Source organism: Tremella mesenterica (assembly GCF_000271645.1).
Source record: "Tremella mesenterica DSM 1558 unplaced genomic scaffold TREMEscaffold_1, whole genome shotgun sequence".
NCBI classification, from domain to species: domain Eukaryota; kingdom Fungi; phylum Basidiomycota; class Tremellomycetes; order Tremellales; family Tremellaceae; genus Tremella; species Tremella mesenterica.
In genome coordinates, this window is record NW_006711225.1 from 29,652 (window position 1) to 55,617 (window position 25,966).

Below are 25,966 nucleotides of genomic sequence, written 5' to 3' on the forward strand. Positions count from 1 at the left end.
TTAGGCGTATCCTAAATACAGGAGGTCCAGGGAAGGGTAATGCACCCCGGTTGTCATGTCACTTGAGTTCCTAATGCTGTAAGGGACCTGCATCATAACGTCCTTGCTGATAGGCTCAATACGCGAGTTCTGCCTAGCTGTCACGAAGTGACAAGACAGTTTGATAGTGATAGTGATAGGATGGGTTGGGTATTTAACCAGCGACCAGCGGTATGCAGTAACCGCCGGTTAATAGGCCTTTTAGCACAGTGGTTTAGACCACTGCCTCTGAAGGGCACTGTTATATCGTCCCAATGCTGGTTAGTTGGTCTCGTGACAGATTAACCGGCGGTTACGGGTAGGATCCTGGGTTCGACTCCCAGGGTGGGCTGGGTCAAATTCAGTCCCTACTTGGAAAACCTCCCTCTCGGAGAAAGTTTTCGGCCTATCGTACCCTTCCCTGTTGGGGCCCCAGATGGGGCTGAAAGGGAAGGCATAATGTCACGAAGTGACAAGACAGTTTGATAGTGATAGTGATAGGATGGGTTGGGTATTTAACCAGCGACCAGCGGTATGCAGTAACCGCCGGTTAATAGGCCTTTTAGCACAGTGGTTTAGACCACTGCCTCTGAAGGGCACTGTTATATCGTCCCAATGCTGGTTAGTTGGTCTCGTGACACTAGCAGTCTCGAGCTCCCAGAGACTTTGAAGCGTCACGGCTTCCGTCAGTCACCTCACACGGGTTCCCCAGAGTCGTACTCAGAGTCTTACTTCATCTCACCCGCCCCCATCCCCTCTCTGATCCCGCTACGGACTTTACTGTTCTCCTTTCACACCTAGTCCCTACTTCTACAACACATGATACTTTTCCTTCATCCCTGTGTCCCTAATCTATCTTTGTCTTCCTTTGCTCTTTTACCCTATACTGTTTTCTATCTTTTTTCCATAGGTTCTGGTATGACTCCGTCTCTTTTCTTAGGTGATGTACGGAAGACGTGCCACTTCAAAGCGTCATGGGTGTGACCGTGACCGGCTGAAGATCCGTGTCCCACGGAAGAGTACCTGCCATGTTCTCAGATATCATGCAGACTCTGAGAAATTTTACACCTGAGAAGAGACGGTCCCAATCTGTTTTGTATCAAGAGGAGATGAGTGTAGCTGATTGGATTATTGCACAATAGCCTCCTCAACATCAAAACTTCAAATGCTGTCTCTTCCTCCCATGCATGGATTCATGGGATGTCACGCCTGCGGGTAGACTGCGGTAGCAAAGAACTGCCTTGAGTACTGACGGGGTTAGTCTCTGGCTCGCCTTACCTTATATACTGAGGGGACTGAGAGTGTTGGGTTAAAACCAACTGAGTGACGAATTTCCTATTCTGACTGTAAAAGTCAGTAATATCAGAATGTCAAGAGCGTCAAACAACCACTCTCTAACAGACCGACGGTCGACGAACCTCGGCTAACTCAACGCTTCTAAGTCGATGTCTCACCCAACCAGGAGGGCGCAGACGTCGGAAGGAGAGTAACTACGGCGTACTTTGACGTAGTCACTCTAACTAGGGTTTGGGTTTACTGATGGCAATGTATCTCGATTTAAATGTAGCTATCTCTATCTGTTTTTCACTACTGACAACAATCAAGGATCGCTGAAGAACTTCAGCAATCTTCTCAACTAATATTATCTATTCCTCCTAGACATTCACCCAACCCTACCGTGCTTTGACGTACTTCAACGCACTTCGTCCAACTTCCCTGAGTCCCCGTCCATCCTCCTCCTCTTTCAACTACATCCGCCTAACATCGCCGCACTTCTGCTTCCTTTGTCCCTACTTAGCTGTTACGGAGTAACAACGAATCGAGAGGACTCTATCGAGTTCGACGGATTAGGACAGAGAAGAGCGGGAGTTGGAGGCAGTGCTGCAGTAGGTAGGGACGGGTTTTCCCCTTTCGAGATTTCCCCACTGGGTTTGCTCAAAGCGGTTTTTCACCTGTCCGAGTATGTACGTACGTAGACGCTTGCAGCAGGAAGGAGACGAGGACAAGGATAGCCGTAGACAGTATATAGTACAATCAGCAAAGTACCAACTTTGCTGATTCTTCAATATCATTCTTTGGCTACATCGATTGCAGAGGAGACACGATCCATTAGCACCAGAGCCCCTAGATTTCCACGAGACATCCATCGAGTTCGACCCAACCTGCGACCTAGTCGTCGTGTTTCCAGTACCGTTACAAGTTGAAGAATCAGCCTTACGCACCTTGGGTCGAATCGGAGAGTACTGTATGCTCACCAGAGGGAAAGCGCGGAAAATGATACCAGAAAAAGAGGAGTTGGAACAAGGGCTGGTCCCAGAGGAAGAAATACCAACAAGTTCTTCGAGAAGTACCATTTCACATGATCTCACTTCTACCACCACTACCCCAGATCCGCTAAATGAATTATCGCAGCAGTTGTCACAATTGTTAGCCATTATGACGATGCAACAAAAGGAACAAAATGCATTAAGGGAAGAACTGGCTACGATGAAAGCTGACCGACAGAACCAACAGATACTCACATCGAAAGGGGCAAGTTCGATCGAAGTCGAAGAAAACAAGCCGTGTTTGGAGCCAAAACTTACCAACAACGAACGAACAGGAAGAACCAGGTGTGCGGATCCACCTACCTTCAGTGGAGAACGAGGAGAATTGGACAACTTCCTTGCAGCATGTCACATGAACTTCGAGTTCAAAGGGGCAGAGTACGCCACCGATCGCAGAAAGATCCTGTTCATGTACGGGTATCTTCGAGGCACCCCTCAAATGCTTATAACCCCGGCCATAACCAACCCAAGTATATGGAATTCGACCGAATGGCTAGAGAGCTACGACAAATTCATTCAGCATTTACGAACTCAATTTGGAGATAGTAACATGGCAGGTACGGCTATGAGGAAATTGCAAGAGTTAAGACAGACTGATACGGCCGCCGAGTATTTTGCCAACTTTGAACTTTGGTCCACACACCTTGGAAAGGTACCAGATGCAATGAAAATCGCCTCAGCCATACAGGGCCTGAAGGAAGAGCTACTGAAGGTGGTAGTGGTAAATAACACCGACCCTCGAACCAAATCGGACTGGATCTATTTCAAACAGCATGTGATAGGGACTGAGGAGAACCAACGGATGGCTGAAACGATGATTGCAGCGAATCGATGGGCTGCTAGACGCAAACATGAGACGACCTGGCTTCCCCCTCGATCGAATTCGATGCGATTGGATACTAGTTCGCCCAACCCGGTAGAACGCCACTCACAATCGACTGGTAGAGGACCCTTGCCCGGTGGAAAACCAGGGATGATGAATTATGGTCTACCAAATGACCCTCCGGTCACTTGGACAGAGGACGGAGGACGTCTCAGGGAGAACGAAATGATTTGGAGGAGGGAGAACCGACGTTGTCTCAAATGTAGAAGTCCAGAACATTACGCCAACAACTGTCCAAATGGAGGAAATACGAGAAACAACATTAGGGGATCCCCAAACCCGCATAGCTCACCAATTCCTAGTGGATCGAACTCGATCCCAACCGGATCCAAAGGGCCATTAGTTCGAGGAATGGCGGTGACCTTTGAAGAAGAGGGAAACGAATACCTGGCCTAAGTGATGCGACCACTTGCGGCCAGGATCTAACAGAATCGCACAAAATTCAACTACCAATAGATCTTAGTAATGACTCGGCTATAATATACATAAAAATACAGACAGAAGAAGATACCCTACGATTTGGAATGTTAATTGATACCGGAGCTACCGGAAGATACGTACAGCCGGCCTGTCCATTATACCATTTATTCCCCAAAAGACAGTATCGGGAACCACGGAAGATTAGGTTCCTCGATGGAACAACCGCGACGTTAGTGACCGAGTATGTAGAAGCTGAATTGGATTTAGGAGAAGGACTCAAGATTGCGACTCGATTGGATGTGATGGCATACGAAGGCCCCGAGGTACTGGTGGGATTGGATTTCTTGAAACAGTTTAGGGCAAGGATCGATTGTGGAAAGGGATTGATCGAATTCGACGGGATCGGACAAGATAACGGTTGGAAGTATCCGAGGTTGGAGGAAGGATTGGTAAGAGGAACAGCATTGGAAAAAGGAGAAGATGAGATGAGCGAAGAAGAGTTACGACAGGTCATACCGACACAATGGCACCAATACCTGGAGCTATTCAAAGTGGAACGAGCCAGAAAACTACCACCAAGAAGAGAATGTGATCACGAGATCGAATTGACCCCCGGAGCAGAACTAAAACCAGGACCAATCTACCAACTGGATGAACATGGGGATGCATTCCTAAAGCAGTGGATCAACGATGGTCTGGCCAGCGGCCATCTACGAAGAAGTAAATCACCTTATGGGTCTCCTGTATTCCTGGTTCCAAAAAAGGGAGTGATTCCCTATCGAGTGGTAACGGATTATCGTGCGCTTAACAAGGTAACCATTAAGGATTCATACCCAATGCCACTCATCTCGACACTACTCGATCGACTTCAATTAGGAAGGATCTTCACTAAGCTCGATTTGAAAGGGGCTTACCAGTTAGTCAGGATAAAGGAAGGAGATGAACATAAAGCTGCCTTACGAACAAGATACGGCAGTTTCGAGAGCACAGTCCCAAGGGATGGGTTGTGTAATGCACCAGCCACCTTTCAGAACTTTCTACAAGACATGTTTCACGATCTACTTGACGAAGGGGTAGTAGTTTATATCGACGATATCACGGTATACTCCGACACGATCGAAAACCATCAGATAATTGTCCAAAAGGTATTAGATCGACTACTGGAAAACGATTTGGTCGTCAGTCCGAGAAAATGCGAATGGAGTTCAAATGAAGTGAAGTTCCTGGGGTACGTAATAGGACACGAACGGATCGAAATGGATCAAGAAAAGGTGAAAGCTATTCTAGAATGGGGAGAACCCATGACAGTCCGGGATACTCAAGTGTTCTTGGGTTTTGCGAATTTCTATCGGAGGTTTATCAAGGGGTTTTCGCATATTGTGGGACCTCTCACACGATTGACTAGGAAGGATCAAGCTTGGAACAGGACACAAGATTGTCAAAAGGCTTTTGACGATCTAAAGAAAACATTCACCACCGCACCAGTACTTCGACATTTTGATAGAACTCGACCGACTTGGATTGAAACCGATGGATCCGATTGCGCGATAGGTGCGATAGCGTCTCAGAGATTTCTTCACCCGTCAATAAAGGGAACCACCGAACTTCACCCAGTAGCGTACTGGTCTCGAGCAATGACGCCCTGTGAGCTAAACTACACGGTGGGAGAGAAAGAATTATTAGCCATCGTGGATTGCTTGGTCGCCTGGAGGCCCTACTTGGCTAACAGTAGTGATGTTATAAAGGTCATTACCGATCATAAGAACCTAGAATACTTCCAAAGCAAACGACAACTAAATCGAAGGCAGATGAGATGGTTGGAAATATTGGGAGACTTCAACATAGAGATCACTTATTGACCAGGTAGCAAAAATGGGGGAGCAGATGCTCTGACGAGACGAGGAGATTATCATCCGGGAAGAGGGAGTAGCAAGGACCCGGATCTAAACAAAGGCAACTGGCTACAATTGCTACCGACACACGAACAAGTTGGATCGAATTCAATGGACTCAGAACACAAAGGACCAAGACACATAGTAAGAGGAGCAATCCGAGAAGATTCATTATTCGGACTCATCAAAAACGGACTGAAAGACTCAGAAGACATAGCAAACATACGACAACTAGGACTACAGATGACACAGACACATAGCACACAGAGCACACAGAGCACACAGAGCACACAGAGCACACAGAACACACAGGACACACAGAAGACACAGGCTAGCAGCGAGACACCAATAGTATCATGGACACAGAGCGGATTACTCTTATACAAAAACAGAGTAGTCATACCAGAGGGACAGGCAAGATTAGAAGTAATGAAAGCAAGACACGATTCGATACTAGTTGGTCATCCAGGAAGAGACAAAACTATCACCATGGTCAAAGAGGACTATTACTGGCCACATTTGGACGAGTATATTGCAAAATACGTAAAAGGATGCGAGATCTGTAACCGACACAAGACTCATCGACACCAGCCGTATGGACATCTAGTCTCTTTACCAGTACCCACACTGCCCTGGACAGATATCTCTATGGATATGGTGGGACCCCTACCAAAATCAACCGAGTTCGACGCGATACTGGTAATAGTCGATCGACTAACCAAGATGGCTAGATTTATTCCATGTACAACTGGACTAACAGCGAACAAAGTGGCCGACATCTACATCAAGGAGATCTTTTCTAAACATGGAGTACCTTGAACAATTGTATCAGATAGGGGAACTCAGTTTACAGCGGAAATTTGGAAGGAAATATGTCAGTTCTTAGGAATAAAGAACTTATATTCGACTGCGTATCACCCTCAAACAGATGGACAAACTGAGCGAGTAAATCAACAGATGGAAATCCTGCTCGGAATGTATGTAAACTACAACATGGACAATTGGGATCAACTTCTACCAATTGCTGAGTTCGCTTATAACTGCTCGCCACATAGTAGCCACGGTCTGTGTCCTTTTGAAGCCTGTTACGGCTATGTGCCACACTACGACATCCATTCGCACGATATTCGATCAAAGTCAAACAAGTTGGAGAAGAAATGGAGAGATATGGGAGAGTTGCATGCGACTGTTCAAGAACAGGTCAGGATGGCGAATGAAATTAGTGCAGAGTACTACAACAGGAGACACAAGAGCATACCAGAAGAATTCAGAAACGGAGAACAGGTACTACTAAGTACGAAGTATCTTACGACGGAACGACCCAGTCGAAAACTAGAAGCAAAATACATTGGCCCCTTCAAGATCATAAGGAAAGTTGGAAAAAATGCTTTCGAACTAGATCTACCTCCATCAATGAAAGTGCACAATGTCTTCAATGTCACGCTGTTGGAACCATATCCTGAGGATATGATACCAGGTCGACAGATACCACCCCCACCGCCTGTAGTAATTAACGGCCAGGATGAATTCCATGTGGAAGCAGTCGTGGACAGCAGAATTCGACGAGGAAAGGAAGAATTCAAGGTAAAATGGTTAGGATACACAGGAAATGCGGCCTATGACTGGGAACCACGAGAAAATGTAGAAGAGTTGGCCGTTTTTGGTGAATTTTTGGAAAAGAGGAAGAGGGACCCCAGAAGAAAGTGAGAATTCGATCAAGATCAACAAAACTGGGTCAGAAATGAATGCATACACAGGAAATATAGCTACAAATAGAGAGATATAAACACACTATTCAATGGAGGCGTTAGAATCGGCTCGGGGACGACGGGCCGAAGCGGGAATACGAATGACGTTGCGGGGAAGAGGAGTATGGGGAGAAGAGGAGGGACCGGCGACTGGCTGAGAGGAACTCAATCCTGTAGGATCACCAGTAGAAGTAAGATGATCCAGAGTTTCATCGGCGGAAGGAGGAGCGTAGTTGGCGGAAATAAGATGAAGGGATTTGTAAAGATCCAGATGTTGAGAGGGGAGAGGAAGGAGAAGGGAGGTAAAGAGATGGATGTAACCCGAAAGTTGGGTCAGACAGGCGGGTTGATCATGGGCAGGAAGGGATCGATAACGGACCGAAGCCGCACAAAGCTCGTGCTCCAGGACAAAAGTAACCTTGGAAGTGACGGTTCTTGCTCCCACAACGATACCCTATACATCAACATCGACCAAGTTCGAAGGAAATAGACAGGTACCTCACGGAATTTGGACTCAGGATTGTTGGTCTTCACCGAACATTTTGAAGTACCCTTAGCAGAGCATTCACCACACACTCCACCGACTGAATTGCATCAACATCGAACGAGTCGCAGCAAGAACTTACGAGGGCCAATACAACCAACACGAAAGTCTTCACCACCATCGAGACGACGTTGACAATCGGTACAGAGCTCACCCTCTAGCCGAACAACAGCACCATTTTTGTTGCGGAGGCGCCAACCTTGGGCCAAACGATCGAGCTAATGATTAGAATCGATAAAACTTGAAAGAATTCGAGACTTACAGCGTTCTTAAACCACTTTACAGTGGGCTTGATGGCGTTGGTTTCGCGGAAACGGTCCAGAGCTTCGTTCTTCAACGCGAGACGAACAGAGGGGAAGGTCATGCTGGCCCAAAGGGTAGCTAACAAGTCAGAAGCGAACAGAACTCGGTGGAATTCTCACCGATCTCGGAGTCTTTTCGATCCTCGAGCAACTTAACCAGTTCCTTGTTGACGGGAACCTTGCGAGGGGCGTGAAAGATGCCACCAAGCTCGTCGGGAACCTCCACAAGTTCGTCGGAAGCCTCAGAAGGAGGACCAGTAAGTTGCTTACCGGGAGAATTTGCATTTTCGACGACGGTAGGGTGTTCGGATTCAACGGATTTGGCGGGAGATAGGTTCTCACCAGTGGCAGATGGCCCAGCACCCCCTTCGAAGTCGAAATATTGCTCGATGACATGGTCATCAAGGAACGATTGTGCTTCGCGAGAAGGACCGGATTGATACTTCTCCTTAATGGTATCGAGAGCTCGTCGAGACGCATCAACCAATGGGGGTTGAGAGGAGGCGGCTTGGGAAGTAATTCTCATTCTTTTCGTTTGACGCATGAGAAGTTCTCTCGGAGTCGACGTCGGGTAAAGTTGCCAAGGTAGAGGCTCGAGTTTGACGGGAAGGAGTGGAAGAGGACAACTAGTCTCGTCAGCCAGCGAGAAATATGAGGATATACATCGAATTCGAAAGGAATTGCTTACAGTACGCTTAGACATGCTCACAGACAGGTCAGAGTTGGAAGGATGCTCTAAGATATGAGTAAGATATGGATGGATAATGATAGATAAGTAAAAAGAATGACAAACAAGAGGTAAAGAGAGAATGAGGAGGAAAGAAGAGAAAAAAGACGGGGAGGTAACTTGGTCAGTAATTTCTCGATCACATTGGAGGTCCGTGCGGGTGACGCGTTTTCATGGCAACCGTCACACTAGCGTGGGTATGATGTCAGGGCGCACCAAAGGTGTCTAAGAACAATCCATGTGCATCACCTGGTTACAGGGTTCAGGATCCTCGGCGAGGATCCTTGAGACAGGGGGGGAAACTTGTTACGGAGTAACAACGAATCGAGAGGACTCTATCGAGTTCGACGGATTAGGACAGAGAAGAGCGGGAGTTGGAGGCAGTGCTGCAGTAGGTAGGGACGGGTTTTCCCCTTTCGAGATTTCCCCACTGGGTTTGCTCAAAGCGGTTTTTCACCTGTCCGAGTATGTACGTAGACGCTTGCAGCAGGAAGGAGACGAGGACAAGGATAGCCGTAGACAGTATATAGTACAATCAGCAAAGTACCAACTTTGCTGATTCTTCAATATCATTCTTTGGCTACATCGATTGCAGAGGAGACACGATCCATTAGCACCAGAGCCCCTAGATTTCCACGAGACATCCATCGAGTTCGACCCAACCTGCGACCTAGTCGTCGTGTTTCCAGTACCGTTACATTGGCCTAACTCCGTCTAACTTTGTCGTACTTCTGCTCCTTTTGTCCCTACTTAGCCTAACTCTGTCTAGCTTTGCCGTACTTCTGCTTCCTTTGTCCCTACTTAGCCTAACTCCGTCTAACTTCGCCGTACTTTGCTGTCCTTATGCTCCAGGCCTGTCACGGCCGTCAAACAACAATCTTCTAACCGATCGACGGTCGATGAACCGCGGCTAACTTGACGCTTCTAAGTTGATGTCTCACCCAACCAGGAGGGTGCAGACGTTGAAAGGAGTGTAACTACGGCGTACTTCGGCGTACTTACTCTAACTGGGGTTTTGTGCTACTGATGGCGATGTATCTGGATTTGTATATACCTATCTCTATCTGTCTTTCACTACTGACAACAATCAAGGATGGCTGAAGAACTTCAGCGATCTTCTCAGCTAATATTATCTATTCCTCCTAGACGTACATCCAACCCTCTGGCACTTTGACATACTTCTACGCACTTCATCCAACTTCCCCAAGTCCCCGGCCATCCTCTTCCTCCTTTGACTAACTCCGCCTAACATCGCCGCACTTCTGCTCCCTTTGTCCCTACCTAGTCTAACTCCGTCTAACTTCGCTGTACTTCTGCTCCCATTGTCCCTACCCAGCCTCACTCCGTCAAACTTTGCCATACTTCTGCTCCCTTTGTCCCTACCTAGCCTAACTCCATCTAACTTTGCCGTACTTTGTTGTCGCGATGCTCCAGGCCCCCGTATATCTTATTCTCCCGTTGTACTTTGCTGTAGTTGGTCTCAGATGTCCTGAGTTATGTGTAGAGTACAGAGATTAAGACATGATAGGGGTTTTGATGGTCAAAGGAGGGTCATTGTTGGTGGAATAATCGAGGTGTCACGACATAGTTCGTGACATAATGAACCCAAGTGAGCAAAGTGTTGAGTCGTGTTCGCGGTACCAAGCTCGAGGTGCCTGCTTGAGTCCATAGACGGATTTGTCTAGTTTCCAGACCATATTTTCATCTTGAGCGAACCCTTCCGGCTGTTCCATGTAGACTACTTCATCGAGCAAACCATAGAGGAAGGCAGTTTTTACATCCATCTGATGAAGTTCGAGATCATGCATAGCAGCAAGTGCAAGGATTGTTCAAATGGACTGAAACCTGGCAACAGGAGCAAATGTCTCATCATAATCAATACCTGGTTGTTGGGTAAAATCTCGAGCGACTAGTCGAGCCTTGAACCGATTGATGTCACCATTGGCAAATCTCTTGACCCTAAAAACCCATTTGCCAGTTACAATCCTGCCTTGAGCGGCCGAGCGAGGTACTAGGTGATAGACACCTGCCTTTACTAGAGACTTCATCTCGTCCTGAGCTGCTATTTTCCACTGCATTGAATCGCTCGATCAAATTGCTTCATCCCATGAGCGAGGTTCATCAACCGAGATGTGAGCTGCAAAGGTAGTGAGTGAGTATGCTGAGAGGGGATTTGGCCATTGAGGGAGTCAAGCGTCCAAAGGGGAGAAGTCTTGTTCACCTGGTCGACCAAGGAAATCGTTCAGCTCAATTTCATACTCTGGGTACTGGGAGATAAGACCAAACGTTCGACCTGAGCGAGTTTGCATTTGTTCCGGTTGTTGTTCCTCCAGCTCGGGTGAGGGAGTATGCTCTCGAGCAAGGCGAGGTTCTTCCTCATATTGCCATCCTGGATATCGAACGAGTTTGTTCAATTGATCCTGATTGTCCTGCTCTACTTCGTTTTGCCCTTCATTTCCCTGTCCTCCTGCTCCCACCAGTTCTTCATCCCCCACCCCTTCTTCATCTCCCACCACTTCTACATCTCCCATCACTTCTTCACCTCCCACCACTTTGAATGCATTGACCGGGGTCGAGATGCTTGAAGTACTCGTTTGAGAAGTGGGTGTGAGTTGGATCGATCTAGTTCTGGCACCAAGCTGTGTGTCCAGTAGAAAGAGCTTATTCAACTCAGCGAGCGAAGGAGATGAGCGAAGCATTCTCTGTGGTGAGATAGATTCATCAAAGATGACATTGCACAAGATGATCACCTTTTGAGTGAGTGGATCCCAGAGTCTGTACGCCTTCTGGGTAAGAGCATACCCAAAAAGACAGCACAAAGTTGCACCAGGTTGAAGCTTACTATCTCGAGCGCCTTTCCAAACAAGCGCCCAAGCCGCACATCCAACAACTCTGAGTTTGGATAAGTTAGGCTTGACATGAGCAAACTTCTCAAGTGGGGTCTTATTTTTGATCCAGCAAGATTGTGATAGATTTTTGAGATACACAACAGTTGCCATGATCTCTGCCCATAGTGTGACAGGAAGCTTCTCTGAGTGGAGGAGTGCAATTGTTCATTCCACGATAGTCCAATCCGCTCGCTGTGCTACTCCATTCTACTGAGAAGTGTAGGAGCTGTGGTTGGGTGCTCTACTCCGAGCGATGCAAGATAGCTTTCAAACTCCTTGCTTGTGAATTCTCCTCCATTGTCTGAAGGAAGACATTTGAGTTTGCGCTCACCAACTCGTTCAACTCAAGCAAGCCACTCTTTGAATTGACCGAATGCATCTGACTTTTGAGCAAGAAAGAACGACCAGGTATATCTCGAATGGTCATCCGCCAGCACCATCATATACTGTGCTCCTCCATCCAAACAAACTCCCATTGGTCCGCAGAGGTCGGTGTGAACGAGGTCTAGGATGGCTTCAGCTCGTGATTCACTTGGTGGAAAAGGAGGGTGCACAATCTTTCCCATGACACACACAACCTTCACACACATCTTTAGAAGGTGTTGTGCGAGCGAGTGAGGTTCCGTTGCTCATTCGACCGAAGAGCGATTTCATGGCACTAGAGGATAAATGACCAAGGCGTCGGTGCCAGATGTCCCAGGACATTTGAGTATTACTGGCTTTGATGTTGTTGGTTGCCAATGCAAGAGTAGTGGGTTCAAATGAGGTGGGTAAGATTCAAGCCATGTCCTTCAGATCGGTCGATCGATCAGAGCATTGTCCAGCTCCCACCACATACACCTTATCCACCTTGTGTGCTTGAAGTACCTCCAGCTCACCTTTCATGACAGGACACTTTCCGCCACCAAACACCACTGTTGCTCCAAGCGAGTCAAGTTGAGATACCGAGATGAGGTTGAATCCCAAGTCAGGAACATAAAGAACTCAACTAAGTGTTACTTTGTGAGCGAGATGGTTTGTAAGATTGACCGAGCCGCACGAGCTTGCTGTAAGAGTTCTCCCTCCAGCAGCTGTGATTCGAGCGATCGACTCGGTCAATTTGAGATCTTTCATCCAGTTGATATCCCCACTCATGTGTTCACTTGCCCCAGAGTCAAGAATCCATTGACTTGAACGAGCGGCCAGCAAGATCGAGTTGATGTCGGTGGTGAGGAGGAGATGTTCAATATTGTTGCGTTCAAACAAGGTGATAGCTTGTGAGGCAATGGCAGCTGTCTCAGTCTCAGTCTTTACAGGAGCAGCAACCTCGTTCGATCGACCCTTGTCTTTCTTTCCCCTCCATTTCTTGGTTCTACCTCGCTCATTCGAGGATGCAGGAACTGAGCAGTCTACTACCCAATGATCGACCGATCCACATCGAGCACAGGGATGTTCCTTACTTGGTCCCTTCCCTGCCTGCTTCAATCCAGCATAGATGTCACGAACTACGTTTTGACACCTTGATTATCCCACCAACAATGACCCTCCTTTGACCATCAAAACCCCCATCAGCCTTAACCTCTTTACTCTACACGTAACTCAGGACATCTGAGACCAAGTACGGCAAAGTTAGACGGAGTCAGGCTGAGTAGAGACAATGGGAGCAGAAGCACGGCAAAGTTTGACAGAGTTAGACTAGGTAGGGACAAAGGGAGCAGAAGTGCGGCAATGTTAGGCGGAGTTAGTCAAAGGAGGAAGAGGATGGCCGGGGACTCGGGGAAGTTGGACAAAGTGCGTTGAAGTACGTCAAAGCGTGAGAGGGTTGGATGAACGTCTAGGAGGAATAGATAATATTAGCTGAGAAGCTCGCTGAAGTTCTTCAGCGATCCTTGATTGTTGTCAGTAGTGAAAGACAGATAGAGATAGCTATATACAAATGGAGATACATCGCCATCAACAGAACAAAACCCCAGTTAGAGTAACTACGGCGAAGTACGCCGTAGTTACACTCCTTTCGACGTCTGCGCCCTCCTGGTTGGGTGAGAGATTGACTTAGAAGTGTCAAGTTAGCCGAGGTTCGTTGACCATCGGTCTGTTAGAAAGTAGTTGTTTGACGGCCGTGACAATAGAACACCATGAGCGAGTCTTCGTCTGAGCGAGCAGCTGAGGTTTGTTGCCAAGAAAGTGAGGAAGCTTGAGCTGCTAGAGCTTTGTCATTTGTTCTGTTCCTCTGACTTGCATTCACTCGAAGGATTTTGATCTTGATGTTTTCCACAGATGATGTATCTTCTTCCTTCTAGATGCTGTCAATGAACGAACTGAAGCGATCAGGAAGACCATTAAGGAGAACATTGACACAGAGTTGATCAAGATCGTACAAAAGAACTTTGAGATCACACAATATTGAGCGAGCACTTTTGTCACGCCTGCGGGTAGACTGCGGTTGCAAAGTACTGCCTTGGATACTGAAGGGTTTTAGTCTCTGGCTCGTAGAGCTTGATGACTGCCTTAGGTACTGAGGGTACTGAGGTGTTGGGTTAGAACCAACTAGGTGACTTTCAAAGATGAAGTTCAACTTCAAGATGAAGATACATTGCTGAAGAAAGAGGGGGGAGATGTGCTCCTTTTATACCCTTCAAAACTAAAGTAGGTGTACTAAATAAAAAGCCTGTGAGGGACTTTCTAGCCACTCACATAAGTGCCTCAAAGTGAGTGCACCGTGGGAAACTGGTTCCAGCCAATCACATAAATGCCTCACTGCTGAACTGCTAAATACCATGACTCATATTTTCCTTCAATCCTTATCACAGTTCCTAGCATGAGTCATATTTCCTTATCACTCTTCTAAGCATGAGTCAGAATTCTTTATCACTATTCATGACAGGAGCTCCCCCTCTAAGGGTGAAGTCCTCTGAGCCGTGTTGATCCATGTTGAGATCTGTTGATGTTGTCTTGTGTTGTGTCTTGCTGTTTTTGTTGATGAGCTTTGGTTGGAGGGAAGTGATGATTTGGATCCTTGAGGTGTTGTCGGCGGAATGTTTTATAAGCTGTGGTGTGGTTGACATTTTCCCACGGTTCCCATGAATCATGGGCACTGGAGTAGTCTTTCCAATTGACAAGGTAGTCATAGCCATTGTCTGCACCGATACGAGAGTCGAGGATATGGTTGACAATATATTCTTTTTCACCATTGACTTCAATGCGTGGTGGAGGGTCTTGAGGTTGTTGAGGATGTCCTTTATGCATGGGTTCAAGAAGGTTGACGTGGAATACAGGGTGTATGTTCATTGATGGTGGTAGTTCAAGTTTGAACGCAAGTGGAGAGGATGTGGCTTCAATAATCTTGAAGGGACCTAGCATCCTCTGATCAAGTTTGAGCGAGGGTCATACTGTTTGAATGTCACGTCTGTTGAGGAAGACTTGATCACCAACTTTGAAAAGTGATTGATCCTTGATATTGATGTCCTTGCCCTTTTTGTTGAAGTGTTTTGTATAATGTTCTTGAGCTGACTGGATATTATTGGCGAGAGTTTGATGAAGATGACATAGTGTCTGAAGATGCTCTCCTGCTGCTGGAACAGAGAGAGTTGAAGGTGATGGTGAAGTGGGATCATTTGGATAATACCCATAGTTTGCTTGAAAAGGAGTGAATTTTGTTGATGAGTGGACAGAGTTGTTGTAACTGTACTCTGCAAGATCCAGAAGAGATGACCAATTGGCTTGATCATAGTCGCAGAATGATCTGAGGTAGTGTTTGAGGACTTGATTGACATGTTCTGTCTGACCATCTGATTGAGGATGGAAGGCAGTAGAGAAGTTTGGAGTGATCCCTAGGCCTTTGACAAAAGAGCGCCAAAACTGAGAGTTGAAGATTGATCCGCGATCTGAAACAATATCCTTGGGTAGTCCATGAAGTCTCCAAATGTTTTGTCTGAACATGGTAGCTAGGTTGGGTGCATCAAAGCCATCTTCCTTGAATGGGATGAAGTGGGCTTGTTTGGTGAAGCAATCAACAAAGACCATGATGGAGTCGAAGTTATTTGATGATGGAAGTTTGACAATAGCATCCATGGAAATAGATTGCCATGGTTGTGAAGGAATGGGTAAGGGTTGAAGTGGTCCATAGGGTTTATGTCGAGGGACTCTGTTCCGTTCACATGTGTGACGACCATCCACATAGGTGTTGGTGAATTGTCGTATGCCTGGGAAGTAATAATGACGAGAGAGAAGTTGATATGTTTTGTGTTGACCATAGTGTCCAGAGGTAGGGGAATTATGTGTTTGTTGAAGTAAATTGATCTTGAGTTCATCGTTGCTTGGGACATAGATTTTGTTGTTGAAATGAATGATGTTGTCCTTTATTCTAAAAACCTTGAGTTTTCCTTGAAGTCCTTGGGGTACAGGAGTAACGGGAGATTGCAGGTAAGGCAAAAGCTCTTGGAGGATGGGATCCTCAGGCTGAAGTTGCTTTATCCTAGCAATAACATCTGAGTGTGGGGGTGCATTGGGAGTGTCTGGAGGAATGAGGGCACCAATGACAAATTGTCCTGGTTTAAGGAGTGTGTGTGGAGGTTCATCTGCAGCTCTACTCCCCCCTTGAATGGTTGTCACAATCGTCGTTTCTTCTCCTCTACTGACCGACGGTCGACATACCTCGGCTAACTACGTCCTGGTGGGGTGTTGATGTCTCACTAGGACAGGGTACTCGTCGGGGGAACTACGGCTAACTTCGCCGTAGTAATACGTCGAGTGGTAAATGATAAGGTGATCGTCGATGAACTGCGGCTAACTTCGCCTTAGTGCGTCGAACTGCTTGGTGGTAGCTCTCCTTAACTTGAAGGTTGTAGCTACTGAATATATCTCTCGCTACTGACAACAATCAAGGATCGCTGAAGAAGTTCAGCGATCTGTAAACTATCTATACTACTCCTCTCTTCTCATAGAACGTCCCTCAACTCCTGCACTGCCTCACGCTCAGTCCTCTTCGTTCAACTTCGCCGTACCTCGCCATATCCCCGATGTCCTACTCCGCTCACTTCGACTAACTTCGCCTAACTTCCCCTGTTCTGCTCTCCCTCGGTTCCCTTCCCCTAACCTCGCCGTACTTCTCCGCTAGGCGGGGTTATCGTGACAAATACCCTCTTGGTTCTCGTAACTTCGCCGTAGTTGGTCTCAGTGGTTCAAGTGGAGGTTGGTGATGGTGAAAGGAAGGTCGGTGATGGTGAAAGGAGGGTCGGTGATGGTGGTTGTCAGGGATGTTACGACGTAGTTTGTGACACAACGGGTGACAAAAGGTGAAGATGAGCAGAGAGGATATCCTCAGAAGTGGAGTGGAGGATGGCGGCAGCAACCTGTTCATCTCGTTCGTTCCAGGCTTCGAGTGGAAGGGATGATCCAGTGGAGGGGATTGTAGTGGTAGCAGTTGGTGCAATGGTGGTGGGGAGAACAAACGAGCAAGTTCAAGTTATGAAAAGGACAACTGTTAACCTCTGATGCCATACCAGGTAGTTTCCTTTCCCAGTGAGCTTGGGCACAGTGTCAAACAATTTGGAGAGATCATTGGACGACATGATGGGGCTGATGATGCTGGTATCGAGGGAGATGAGGACAGGACAGGACGAGTTTGATCTAGTCAATATCGGTCGAGTTATATATGTATGTTCTGGTCAGACGTTCTAACAAGCAAGAAGACAATGACGTTCAAGTGAAGCGACTGTTGGTGCAAGAACCTAAGGCTCGTCGCACTCCCACTCACACAAAAGGCTAGTCTTCCTGACTTCCCTATCTATACTCCAGCGGTGACAAGACAAGCGAGGAGGCCGGTCGGTCAAGCTGGTCAAGTGAACAAGTGAACAAGTGAACAAGCGATGGGTAGATTATGCTTGCTGAATTCGCTTAGTCGATTAAAGCACGGGTCTTATAATCAGTTGTAATTGAAGAATATAGTAATGCATGAAGATGGATTACTGATGATGAGAAAAGTTTCGACACGCGAGCTTATTCGATCCCTTTAACAAGCACTTGGAAGCATTATTTCAGCCAAGAAGAGCTCGAGGAGATCCTGGGGGACGATAATATGACTCAGTGACACGGGACCAAATAACCAGCATCGGGAAGATATAACAGTGCCCATCGGAACAGCGGTCTAAACCATTGCGACAAAAAGGCCTATTAACCGGCGGTTACTGCAAACCGCCGGTCTCTGGTTATATACCCAACCCGAAGACAACTCTAACCAAACTGACTTGTCACTGACCAAACTGACTTGTCACTTCGTGACATCTGCATTGAATCCATAGCTCTTGAAGATGAGTGGAAAGAGCTTACAGAAACAGATCCTATGGAAGTATGCATGAGAGAAAGAAACAGCCTTTGGCAGTCATGATGTTGAGGAGGCTATTGCCCAACAACCCAATCAGCTGCACCCATCTCCTCTTTATACAAAGCAGAAGGGTAACATCCGTTCTCAGGTGTAAAGTATCTCCAGTGTAAAGTATCTCAGAGTCTGCAGGCTATCTGAGGACATGACAGGTATTCTTCAGTGGGACATGGATCTTCAGCCAGTCACAATCATACACATGACGCTTCGGAGTGTCACGTCTTCCGTACGTTACCTAACACAGCCACACTATGATGTTGAAGAGTCAGCAATGTTGGTACTTTGCTGAATAACTCTACATACGTATAACACCTAATGGATGTTTCCGGCATGGACGAAGGCGTTTCACCGGCCTCAGTCCCAGGTAGGATTCCACGGGCGGGTCAGGATGCTAGATCCTACCTCATTGTCCGAGTGTCTCTGTTTCTCCTCTGAAAGTTCACACGTTCTCATGAGGAGATTCTTACCCTCTCCTCACCTTCCTAGGCCCGGTTAGCCGGGCGGACATTGATCCGCGCGCCACCAAGCTTATACATAAGACTCTCTCTCCCCCTTCGTAGGTGCTCGAATTCCTCATACTTGCAGATCATACACCCTCTGAATATCGCATCAAAACCAAGTCTACTGCAACAAAACCGAGTCCCAATTCGGATTTCTTCCCAATGGAGAGCATTGGCACTGTAGATTCCTCTGGGTTGGCAAGTTTTCAGCTGGAAATGAGTGGCAAGCCAGACAGCATGGTGTCTAAGACGTGTCACATCTTCACGCCGCTGGACCCATTCACTAAGGAGGCCAAGCGAACATGGCTTCAGCCAAACGGGGTCTCCCAAGACATACTTGCCATGAACACTGTCCTCGAGACCATCCAACATGGGGGCAGTCCACAGAACCTCCTGGATGGAGTTGTTTCCATGACCTCTACATCTCTCAAATTCTTGAAGGACATAGTGGGACTGAACAAAAATAAAAACATTGGTGATAGCCTGGTGGATCAGATTTCAGAGAATATTGCAAAGGACTTTGCATCTGCCGCAAGTATAATCTTCCGAAGTCTTGAGTTTACTCCTGCTGGCATCCAAGTCTTGAAACAAATTACGCAGCAACTGGCCATTAGCAGTAACAATGCTTCTCCCTTTTGCTCACACCACTTGGTGAAAACACACTTCAATGATGCGTACCTAGCACTTCTTGACTTTGCACAAGCTCACACCACCACAAAATTATCTGCAAGCGATCTGAGAAGGGACCAGAAGACTAACAGTGCCCGTGCTGCACATCCTTTGAGAACCGGCCTTGATGTACTTTTGTGTGGCAAAATTAACATGGAAGAAGAGCCCTCCAAATTCCCAGGCGGCATGAAATCTGAGAGCCAGACAGACTTCCAGTTCAATCAAGATTCTGCCAGCCTTGGATTCCCCATTGGACACTTTGGGACACTTTCCGATCACGCAATAATGTGGTGTTGCCCTCCCAAAAAGTTTGGTGATCATCTCATTCCCATTACCACCAGGTCTGGAAAATTGTCCAAACCATCTTTGGGAAAGATACGTGTCTTTGTAGCCAAGGATGTGGCCAATAATACACCCTTCGTTCCTCTGTACTCTTCTCTCCATCAGGAGGCAAATGGGTGCGCCAAAGGACTAGGGGACCTCTTAAATCCATCTTCCACTGATGAGATTTTCATCATCTTCAGGAATGCAGTTACCACATCTCTGGCATGCTCAACAAATTATTTGAAAAGTTCCACATTGCGCTACAATAAAGGAGAGATAGATACAACAATGTACAGTCAGACTGTTTGTGGGGTAGCGAGGGAGATTGCAACGATGACCAGAGTCACACTCCTCAGCTTAGATGGTACACCAGCTCGTCTGAGCGTCTTCAAGCTTCGAGTTTGGGACATGGCCATGATGAGTCCTTGGGCTGAAAATCTGTCATCAAATCCCATAATAGCAAGCTACTTCAAAGCCGAGCGCAGTGCTTTCCTACGCTTTGCCCATGACAGAATTCAGAAACAGGGTAAGCATTATCTAAGCTCTTTCTGGAAGTTGCCTCACTAATTGTATAGAAGCCATGGACCCCGATTACAACGGTTCTGTAATCAAGGAGGCCCTCAAACACTTGAGAGAGCCAAATCATCAAGGCACCGGACCAAAAACACCTGGTATCTCAAAGGTGTTGAAAACGACGAATTCTGTTAGTCTACCACAGGACACTGCACCGGCGTCCGCCTCCGGTGATCATTCAGAGCTTGCTGAAGCTGTCCCTCCTCAAGATACTCCCTCTTTCACGCAGGGAATGTCAAGGAGTGCGGATAAAAGGGCGGAGAAGAGGAGAAGGCAGAAAGAGATGAATGCGTGCTTGAGGAGTGTACTGACCGCCTTGAGGGAGCTGTCGGGAGTGGACTTCGGAACTGGCAAAACAAACACTGATTTTCAGAGATCAATTGTTGACCAGAAGGAGTACCTGGCGTCTTTGGGCTACAAACTGGAGCCCTTATCTCCTGGAATTGACACAAGTCTTGGTCAGCTTGAGGCATTCAAAAACAGCCTTCCGACCAAAACTATGATCAAACCAACGGCCGCCATGAACGTCTCGAAAGCGGGTAATGAGAAGGACGGCACAGTACCACATGGGACGGAGAGTGATGACCCGATGTCTCCGGCAAAAACGAAGAAGATGAGTCCAAGCGATGAGATCATCTCCCCAGCAAGATATTCATATCACAACACTGCTATTCCACTGCCGGAGTATTGTTCACCTACCTATCTGGGTTATTTCATGATGAGAATTGTCATTGAAACCATGGGCACGACTGGTCAGGGCCTTCCACCAAGGCCCGTGGACGCAGACCTAGATGATGGTGAGCCTGACAAGGAGCCTCCATCACCATCAGCTGATCACCTGATAAAGGAGCACAATCACATAGATCAGAATCTTGCGGACCTTGTACATCCTGGCAACATTGACACAGAGTATGCTTTGAACATGAGGAAGATGCAGGAGACCCAAAAGGCCTTGAACGAATTGGTGCAGCCAAAAGGAGTGCCCTCGCTTACACCTACAGATAGTTACCTGCTCCCCCCCGTGACACGCCTTGTAAGCACACATCATCATCATCCCATGATACCATGCGAGTCCGTCCCCTGGTCCCATATGACTGTAAAAAGAGATGACATATTACCATATCACCCTGTGCCAAGGCCACCTCAAGTACCCTTTCTCTATCCCAGTGTAACAGCAACAGGTTACCTTGGACAAAAGAACGAGATGTATGGGTTGAGCAGCTATGTCCCATATTCTTGTCCACCAACAAACAGGGTCACAAGTACAGAACTGAACGGGAACATCTGCAGCTCAGAGTCCCCTACATTTCATGGTGCAAATTGTGGACCTACAATATGGATACATAGTGCTCTGAGATCAATCAGTCTGCCAAACGAGGTGCCACCACCTTCTTGCAGTGTTCAACCCGCACTTGATGAAAGATTAGGGCGACCAACCTGGGAACAAACTTTAGCCCTTACCTACCTGGGATACGGGAAACCTCCTGACAGCCGTTTTGGTCGCCAGTTAGAGTGGATTCCCCACGGGTTTCAGCTACCAACCCCAAGAGTTGATCCTCCTAAGCCCCCCATGTGTCAGGATCACGGGTACCTATAGACGGGCTCCTCAAGAGTCTTACTCAGAAGTTGTACTCCACCTACCCGTTCCCGTCTCCGCTTCACTAATCCTGCTACGGCATTGTACATTCTCCTGTCTAACCTAATAGCTATTCTTTTGCCCTGTTATACTTTTCCTTCATCTCCGTGTCCCTCATCTATCTCCGTCTTCCTTCGGTCTATCACCCCATGTAGTTTCCCATCTTTACTCCGCAGAGTTCGGTATCACTCCGCTCCCTTTTTAGTGTATAGAAACAACCCTTTTTCGTAGATGTCTTGTCAAATGTATTTCCTTGTCATTTAGCAAATCCTTTCCCACTTGATCTCATCGACTTATAGTCTCTTCGATCCACTACATCACTAGACTATAAACTACATCACTAGGTCTGTTCCCTGCAAGGCCCTGTACCCATAGCGCATAGACACAGACTATTTCCAACGTCTGGACCTGACAAGAATGCATGCCAAATCTTACGCTTCATTCAACAATCTTACCCTGCTTACCGGCCGAAGAACCTCATTGCTTGAGATCTGGACGGACGGAGCCAGCGGAGATGCCCGGATGAAACGCACCGCTAGGCGGACAGCCCCTTGCATGGCCTCACCATCAATCCTGTGTGAACGGTGGTTCTGGAGGCAATGACGATGAATGGAGGAAGAACCGCCTCACGGAGTTGTCCCCAATGATTTAACTGCCTACTCTATAATACGTGGAAATTGGCATGATCAGACCTCGTTCTTGTCTTCTCAACATAGATGATGCCGACCAGGAGTGATAACATTCCTACCTACAATTTGAGCAGTAATGGGAGACCGGTGACTTTAAGTATCGCCCTTCCTCATGAAGATGGAAAGTTCCCGACTTCTCTTCTCATGATTCAATACAAAGTTATCCTACCCAGCCGTCCGCTCGCGTCCGGACGTCGTCCGCCACGAAGTCACGTGACACCCCCCTTTTTGCCCATAGCGTCCGAGGTCCCGTCCTTGTAACCGCGGTTACAGGAATTACACCATACAAACAGCCGCGGTTACAGACCTTCTCGGGTTCCTGAGTGTGAAAAAAGGGTTACAATGAACAATGCAACGTTATTTTCACTATCTGCAACTGTCTTTCATCCATTTCAGCTCTCTACCACCTGCTTTTGCTTTATTCAACTATATAATGTCTCGTCAAAACCGTCTTAACGCTACTATACATGATGAGATTGCGGATTGTTGGAATACGTCAGATAATTGGCGTGAAGACTTTGGGGAACTTGAGAAAATGAGTAATGCTTCCTCAACACAAGCTCATTACCAAGTACGCATACGAAGATGGCAAGAATGGTGTCAAAGAATGAAGTTTAGCACTGGGTACGTGACTTTGTATGAGTTGGCCGACGTCGGCCGACGTCGGCGGCAGATTGCTTGATGGGGCAAAGTAGGAACGATCAAAAGATGCTAATTGTTCCAGAGATACGGTTACACCGGAGTACGCCCTTAGATGGATATATACACAAGTGTTATTTTACCCCAATAATCGTACAGATACACGCAAAAGAGAACGTCAAAGTACCCCTGAGGAAGCAGAGACCTCAGTTGCTGGAGCAAGAAGAGCAAGTTCTGACCTACTACCAACATGCTCAATCGAAGATGTTGAAACAAGTTTGGATACGTTGGAAGAAAGTCAACTACGAGCTTTAGATGTAGTTGAAGACCTAACTCGAGGAGAAAAAGTGCCTACAACAACAGCTAGAGAAAGTGGTGTGTTCACTTGCTAACTGTGATATAAAGTGCTTGCTGAATGCCAGTTTTGTTAAAGCTTAGCCGAATGACGCAAAGTCAAGCGTCAATCAAACTGCATGTAGCTGCTCTGGTCAGTCTATGGAAACAGCAGAAATACAAAGGCATGAACAGTCATCCTCATCCGCGCTCGGCAGCAATGAAAAGCCTTTTGTTAGTCTTAAGACGAGTAGATGAACAAACGAAAAGGGAAATGTTTATCGATAAAACAAGTAGTAAGTAAGCACAGTCAAGAGCCTAATTGATTATTAGATACAATTTTCGACGGATATCAAAGTAGAAAACAAATTGAGGATTGCTTCAGTGCTTACGTCTCTCGAAATACCGAGCAAGGCCTCCGTGACGCTGTTGCTCACGCTCTAGGCCTGTACGTGCTCTACCGGGGCGATAACCAACGAGGCATGGAACTTTCAGATTTGGCGTACACTGTGTGGGATAACGAGGGACCAACACCCATGTTAGTTGTTGTGTGCGTTAGTAGACGTGGAAAAGTCAACAAGCATGGCAAAGTAGAGTATTCGGGGTTAATACGCAACAAAGACGTTTTCATGTGTCCTGTGGGGATCTTAGCAGTTTACTTGTTTGCTCGGTGAGTGAATGTCAGCCGACGTCGGCCGACGTCGGTTTAGCTAAACTAATATGCGTGTTAATTCACTTAGATTTCAGGCCGGCAGCCTTGGAGACAATGGATTTCCCAACCTTGCTTCTCGTGAGACGTGGTACAACGATAAACTCCTCCAACATTCAATATATTCTCGTACAGATCAACTCACGTATAAAGCACAATATGATTCAATTACTCAGGCTCTTAAAAGCGCTCAAGTTAATACGGGAAAGAAGACACATATCAATAGAGCCGGAGGAGCTCAGCTCGCAGAAAGTGAAGGTGTATCAGCTCAAGATATTGCGCGTGCAGGCCATTGGAATCAAGATGTTTTGGAAAATGTCTACTTGGGTCATATGCCTCGTTCAGTATTACGTGCATTGGCCGGGTTTAAGCCTTATGGAAGCCAAGACTATTACCTTCCGCGTGATATTCCTGTACCGGACACTTTACAGAGAATGGTATTTCCTTCTCTTGAAAAATGGTAAGCAAACCTCGTTTGTAAACGCATTGCTCATGTAAAGGGAACTGGATCTTTCCTTACGACAAGGTGACGCTATAGACAGACAGGCTATGACGTTTGTTCAGCTTTTGAAACACCTTCGTAAGGTATTTTTTCAAGACATCTGCGCCTGGCGTCAAAAATACCCAGAGCTGTACCTTTGGTCGCATTCCCTGTTTCAAAATGACGAATTCAAGCAATGGGAAGCTTGTTATTTTGACACATGCTCTCTTCGTACGAATAGTCACGATCGTAGGCTAGCTGAAGCCATGCCACAACTTGCATCAACTCTCTCGGCGCATTTCATGAAGCAAACACAAGATAGTACCGAAATTCATCATAAATTGTCGTCTTTGATCACAACCGCTCAAAATCAAGACGTATCATTGAACCTTAACCAGCAGCAGCTGTCTCGGATCCTTGTCGCTTTAAGCCAGCCGATTATTTTACCTAGTATTCTTCAAGGAACTGAAATTACGGCAGGTGAAACACCCGTGCAATCAGAAACAACATCTCGCGCCCTGCAACCAACGGTACTGCTTGAAAACATTCCTACATCAAGTACAGCAGCAGAAGGTACAGCTTCACCTCTATTGACCGTAGTAAATCAACCTCGAGCTGTCTTGACGCCTTTCAGCCTGCTACGGACTTTACGGACCGTAAATCAAGTTTGGGAAGAATATAACACCGGCTTAAACGGCAAACCGTCTGCTAAAATGATGTACGAGAATCCTCAGCATCATTGGGGCGTTGGCGGTGACACAGAGCGGAGGTTTTGGAACCGACGTCTAGTCATTATTAATCAGATCAAGTTAATGGCTCAGACACGATCAATTACGGAAGACGAAGCTGCTAGGGATCTTGATGCGTTTCGTGTTCGACAGCGTCCTTCGTCGCTTAATGCTTTACATGACACACTGAAAGGTATGTCTGAGAGTGAAAAATTACGCCTCTAAAGCTATAACAATGACAAAAAACCGACGTCGGCCGACGTCGGCCAATGATGGTTTGTTGCGACCATAGTCACCCTCAAAGGATAGTTTCAAACTGTTTCATTGCAATCCCGAGCAACAAACATTGCAGGGCGTAGTTGGTTGAACAATTTTCTACGCAGACAGTGTAAACAAGTGTACACACAACAAGGATGTATTAAGTGTATTGTCGTGAATCTTAACCCACTATTTTTCACCTTTCTTCGTTAATTGAAACTTAGCTATAGCATTAAAATGTCGGATACACCACCTTCTTCCAAAGTACCTCCTCCCACGCCAAAGCGGTACGCAAACAAGGGAAGTCGTTGCAACAACAC

General features: G+C 46.8%; 6 protein-coding genes across 6 annotated transcripts in view; 3 read left to right on the forward strand and 3 right to left on the reverse strand.

The window, feature by feature from the left end:
* The window catches only part of TREMEDRAFT_58020 (uncharacterized protein), a gene marked incomplete at both ends in the record, with an annotated part of 3,911 nt that extends 287 nt beyond the window's left edge, over nt 1-3,624 (forward strand). The window contains 6 exons of the mRNA XM_007001046.1: nt 160-299; nt 514-639; nt 666-703; nt 1,828-1,982; nt 2,113-2,815; nt 3,065-3,624. Coding sequence (XP_007001108.1) covers nt 160-299; nt 514-639; nt 666-703; nt 1,828-1,982; nt 2,113-2,815; nt 3,065-3,624 — 1,722 coding nt within the window. The remainder of the gene's footprint in view (nt 1-159; nt 300-513; nt 640-665; nt 704-1,827; nt 1,983-2,112; nt 2,816-3,064) is intronic.
* A 6,814-nt stretch (nt 3,625-10,438) lies between these two features.
* TREMEDRAFT_26182 (uncharacterized protein) lies at nt 10,439-10,645 on the reverse strand (the record flags this gene model as incomplete). The annotated part of the gene is made up of 1 exon (XM_007000671.1): nt 10,439-10,645. The coding sequence occupies one exon, from the start codon at nt 10,643-10,645 to the stop codon at nt 10,439-10,441; it is 207 nt and encodes a 68-aa protein (XP_007000733.1).
* A 405-nt stretch (nt 10,646-11,050) lies between these two features.
* On the reverse strand, nt 11,051-11,860 carry TREMEDRAFT_58024 (uncharacterized protein; the record flags this gene model as incomplete). Its single annotated transcript, XM_007001047.1, has 2 exons — nt 11,051-11,489; nt 11,664-11,860. 2 exons carry the CDS (start codon nt 11,858-11,860, stop codon nt 11,051-11,053), a joined length of 636 nt encoding a protein of 211 aa, XP_007001109.1.
* An 873-nt stretch (nt 11,861-12,733) lies between these two features.
* On the reverse strand, nt 12,734-12,916 carry TREMEDRAFT_26133 (uncharacterized protein; the record flags this gene model as incomplete). Its single annotated transcript, XM_007000664.1, has 1 exon — nt 12,734-12,916. A coding segment is annotated over one exon (183 nt), but the record flags the coding sequence as incomplete, so codon positions are not given.
* Nucleotides 12,917-18,769: 5,853 nt separating this feature from the next.
* On the forward strand, nt 18,770-21,178 carry TREMEDRAFT_58027 (uncharacterized protein; the record flags this gene model as incomplete). Its single annotated transcript, XM_007001048.1, has 3 exons — nt 18,770-20,126; nt 20,176-20,970; nt 21,084-21,178. 3 exons carry the CDS (start codon nt 18,770-18,772, stop codon nt 21,176-21,178), a joined length of 2,247 nt encoding a protein of 748 aa, XP_007001110.1.
* Nucleotides 21,179-23,579: 2,401 nt separating this feature from the next.
* Nucleotides 23,580-24,643, forward strand: TREMEDRAFT_26069 (uncharacterized protein; the record flags this gene model as incomplete). The annotated part of the gene is made up of 3 exons (XM_007000645.1): nt 23,580-23,766; nt 23,804-24,131; nt 24,211-24,643. The coding sequence occupies 3 exons, from the start codon at nt 23,580-23,582 to the stop codon at nt 24,641-24,643; spliced, it is 948 nt and encodes a 315-aa protein (XP_007000707.1).
* Nucleotides 24,644-25,966: the final 1,323 nt, after the last annotated feature.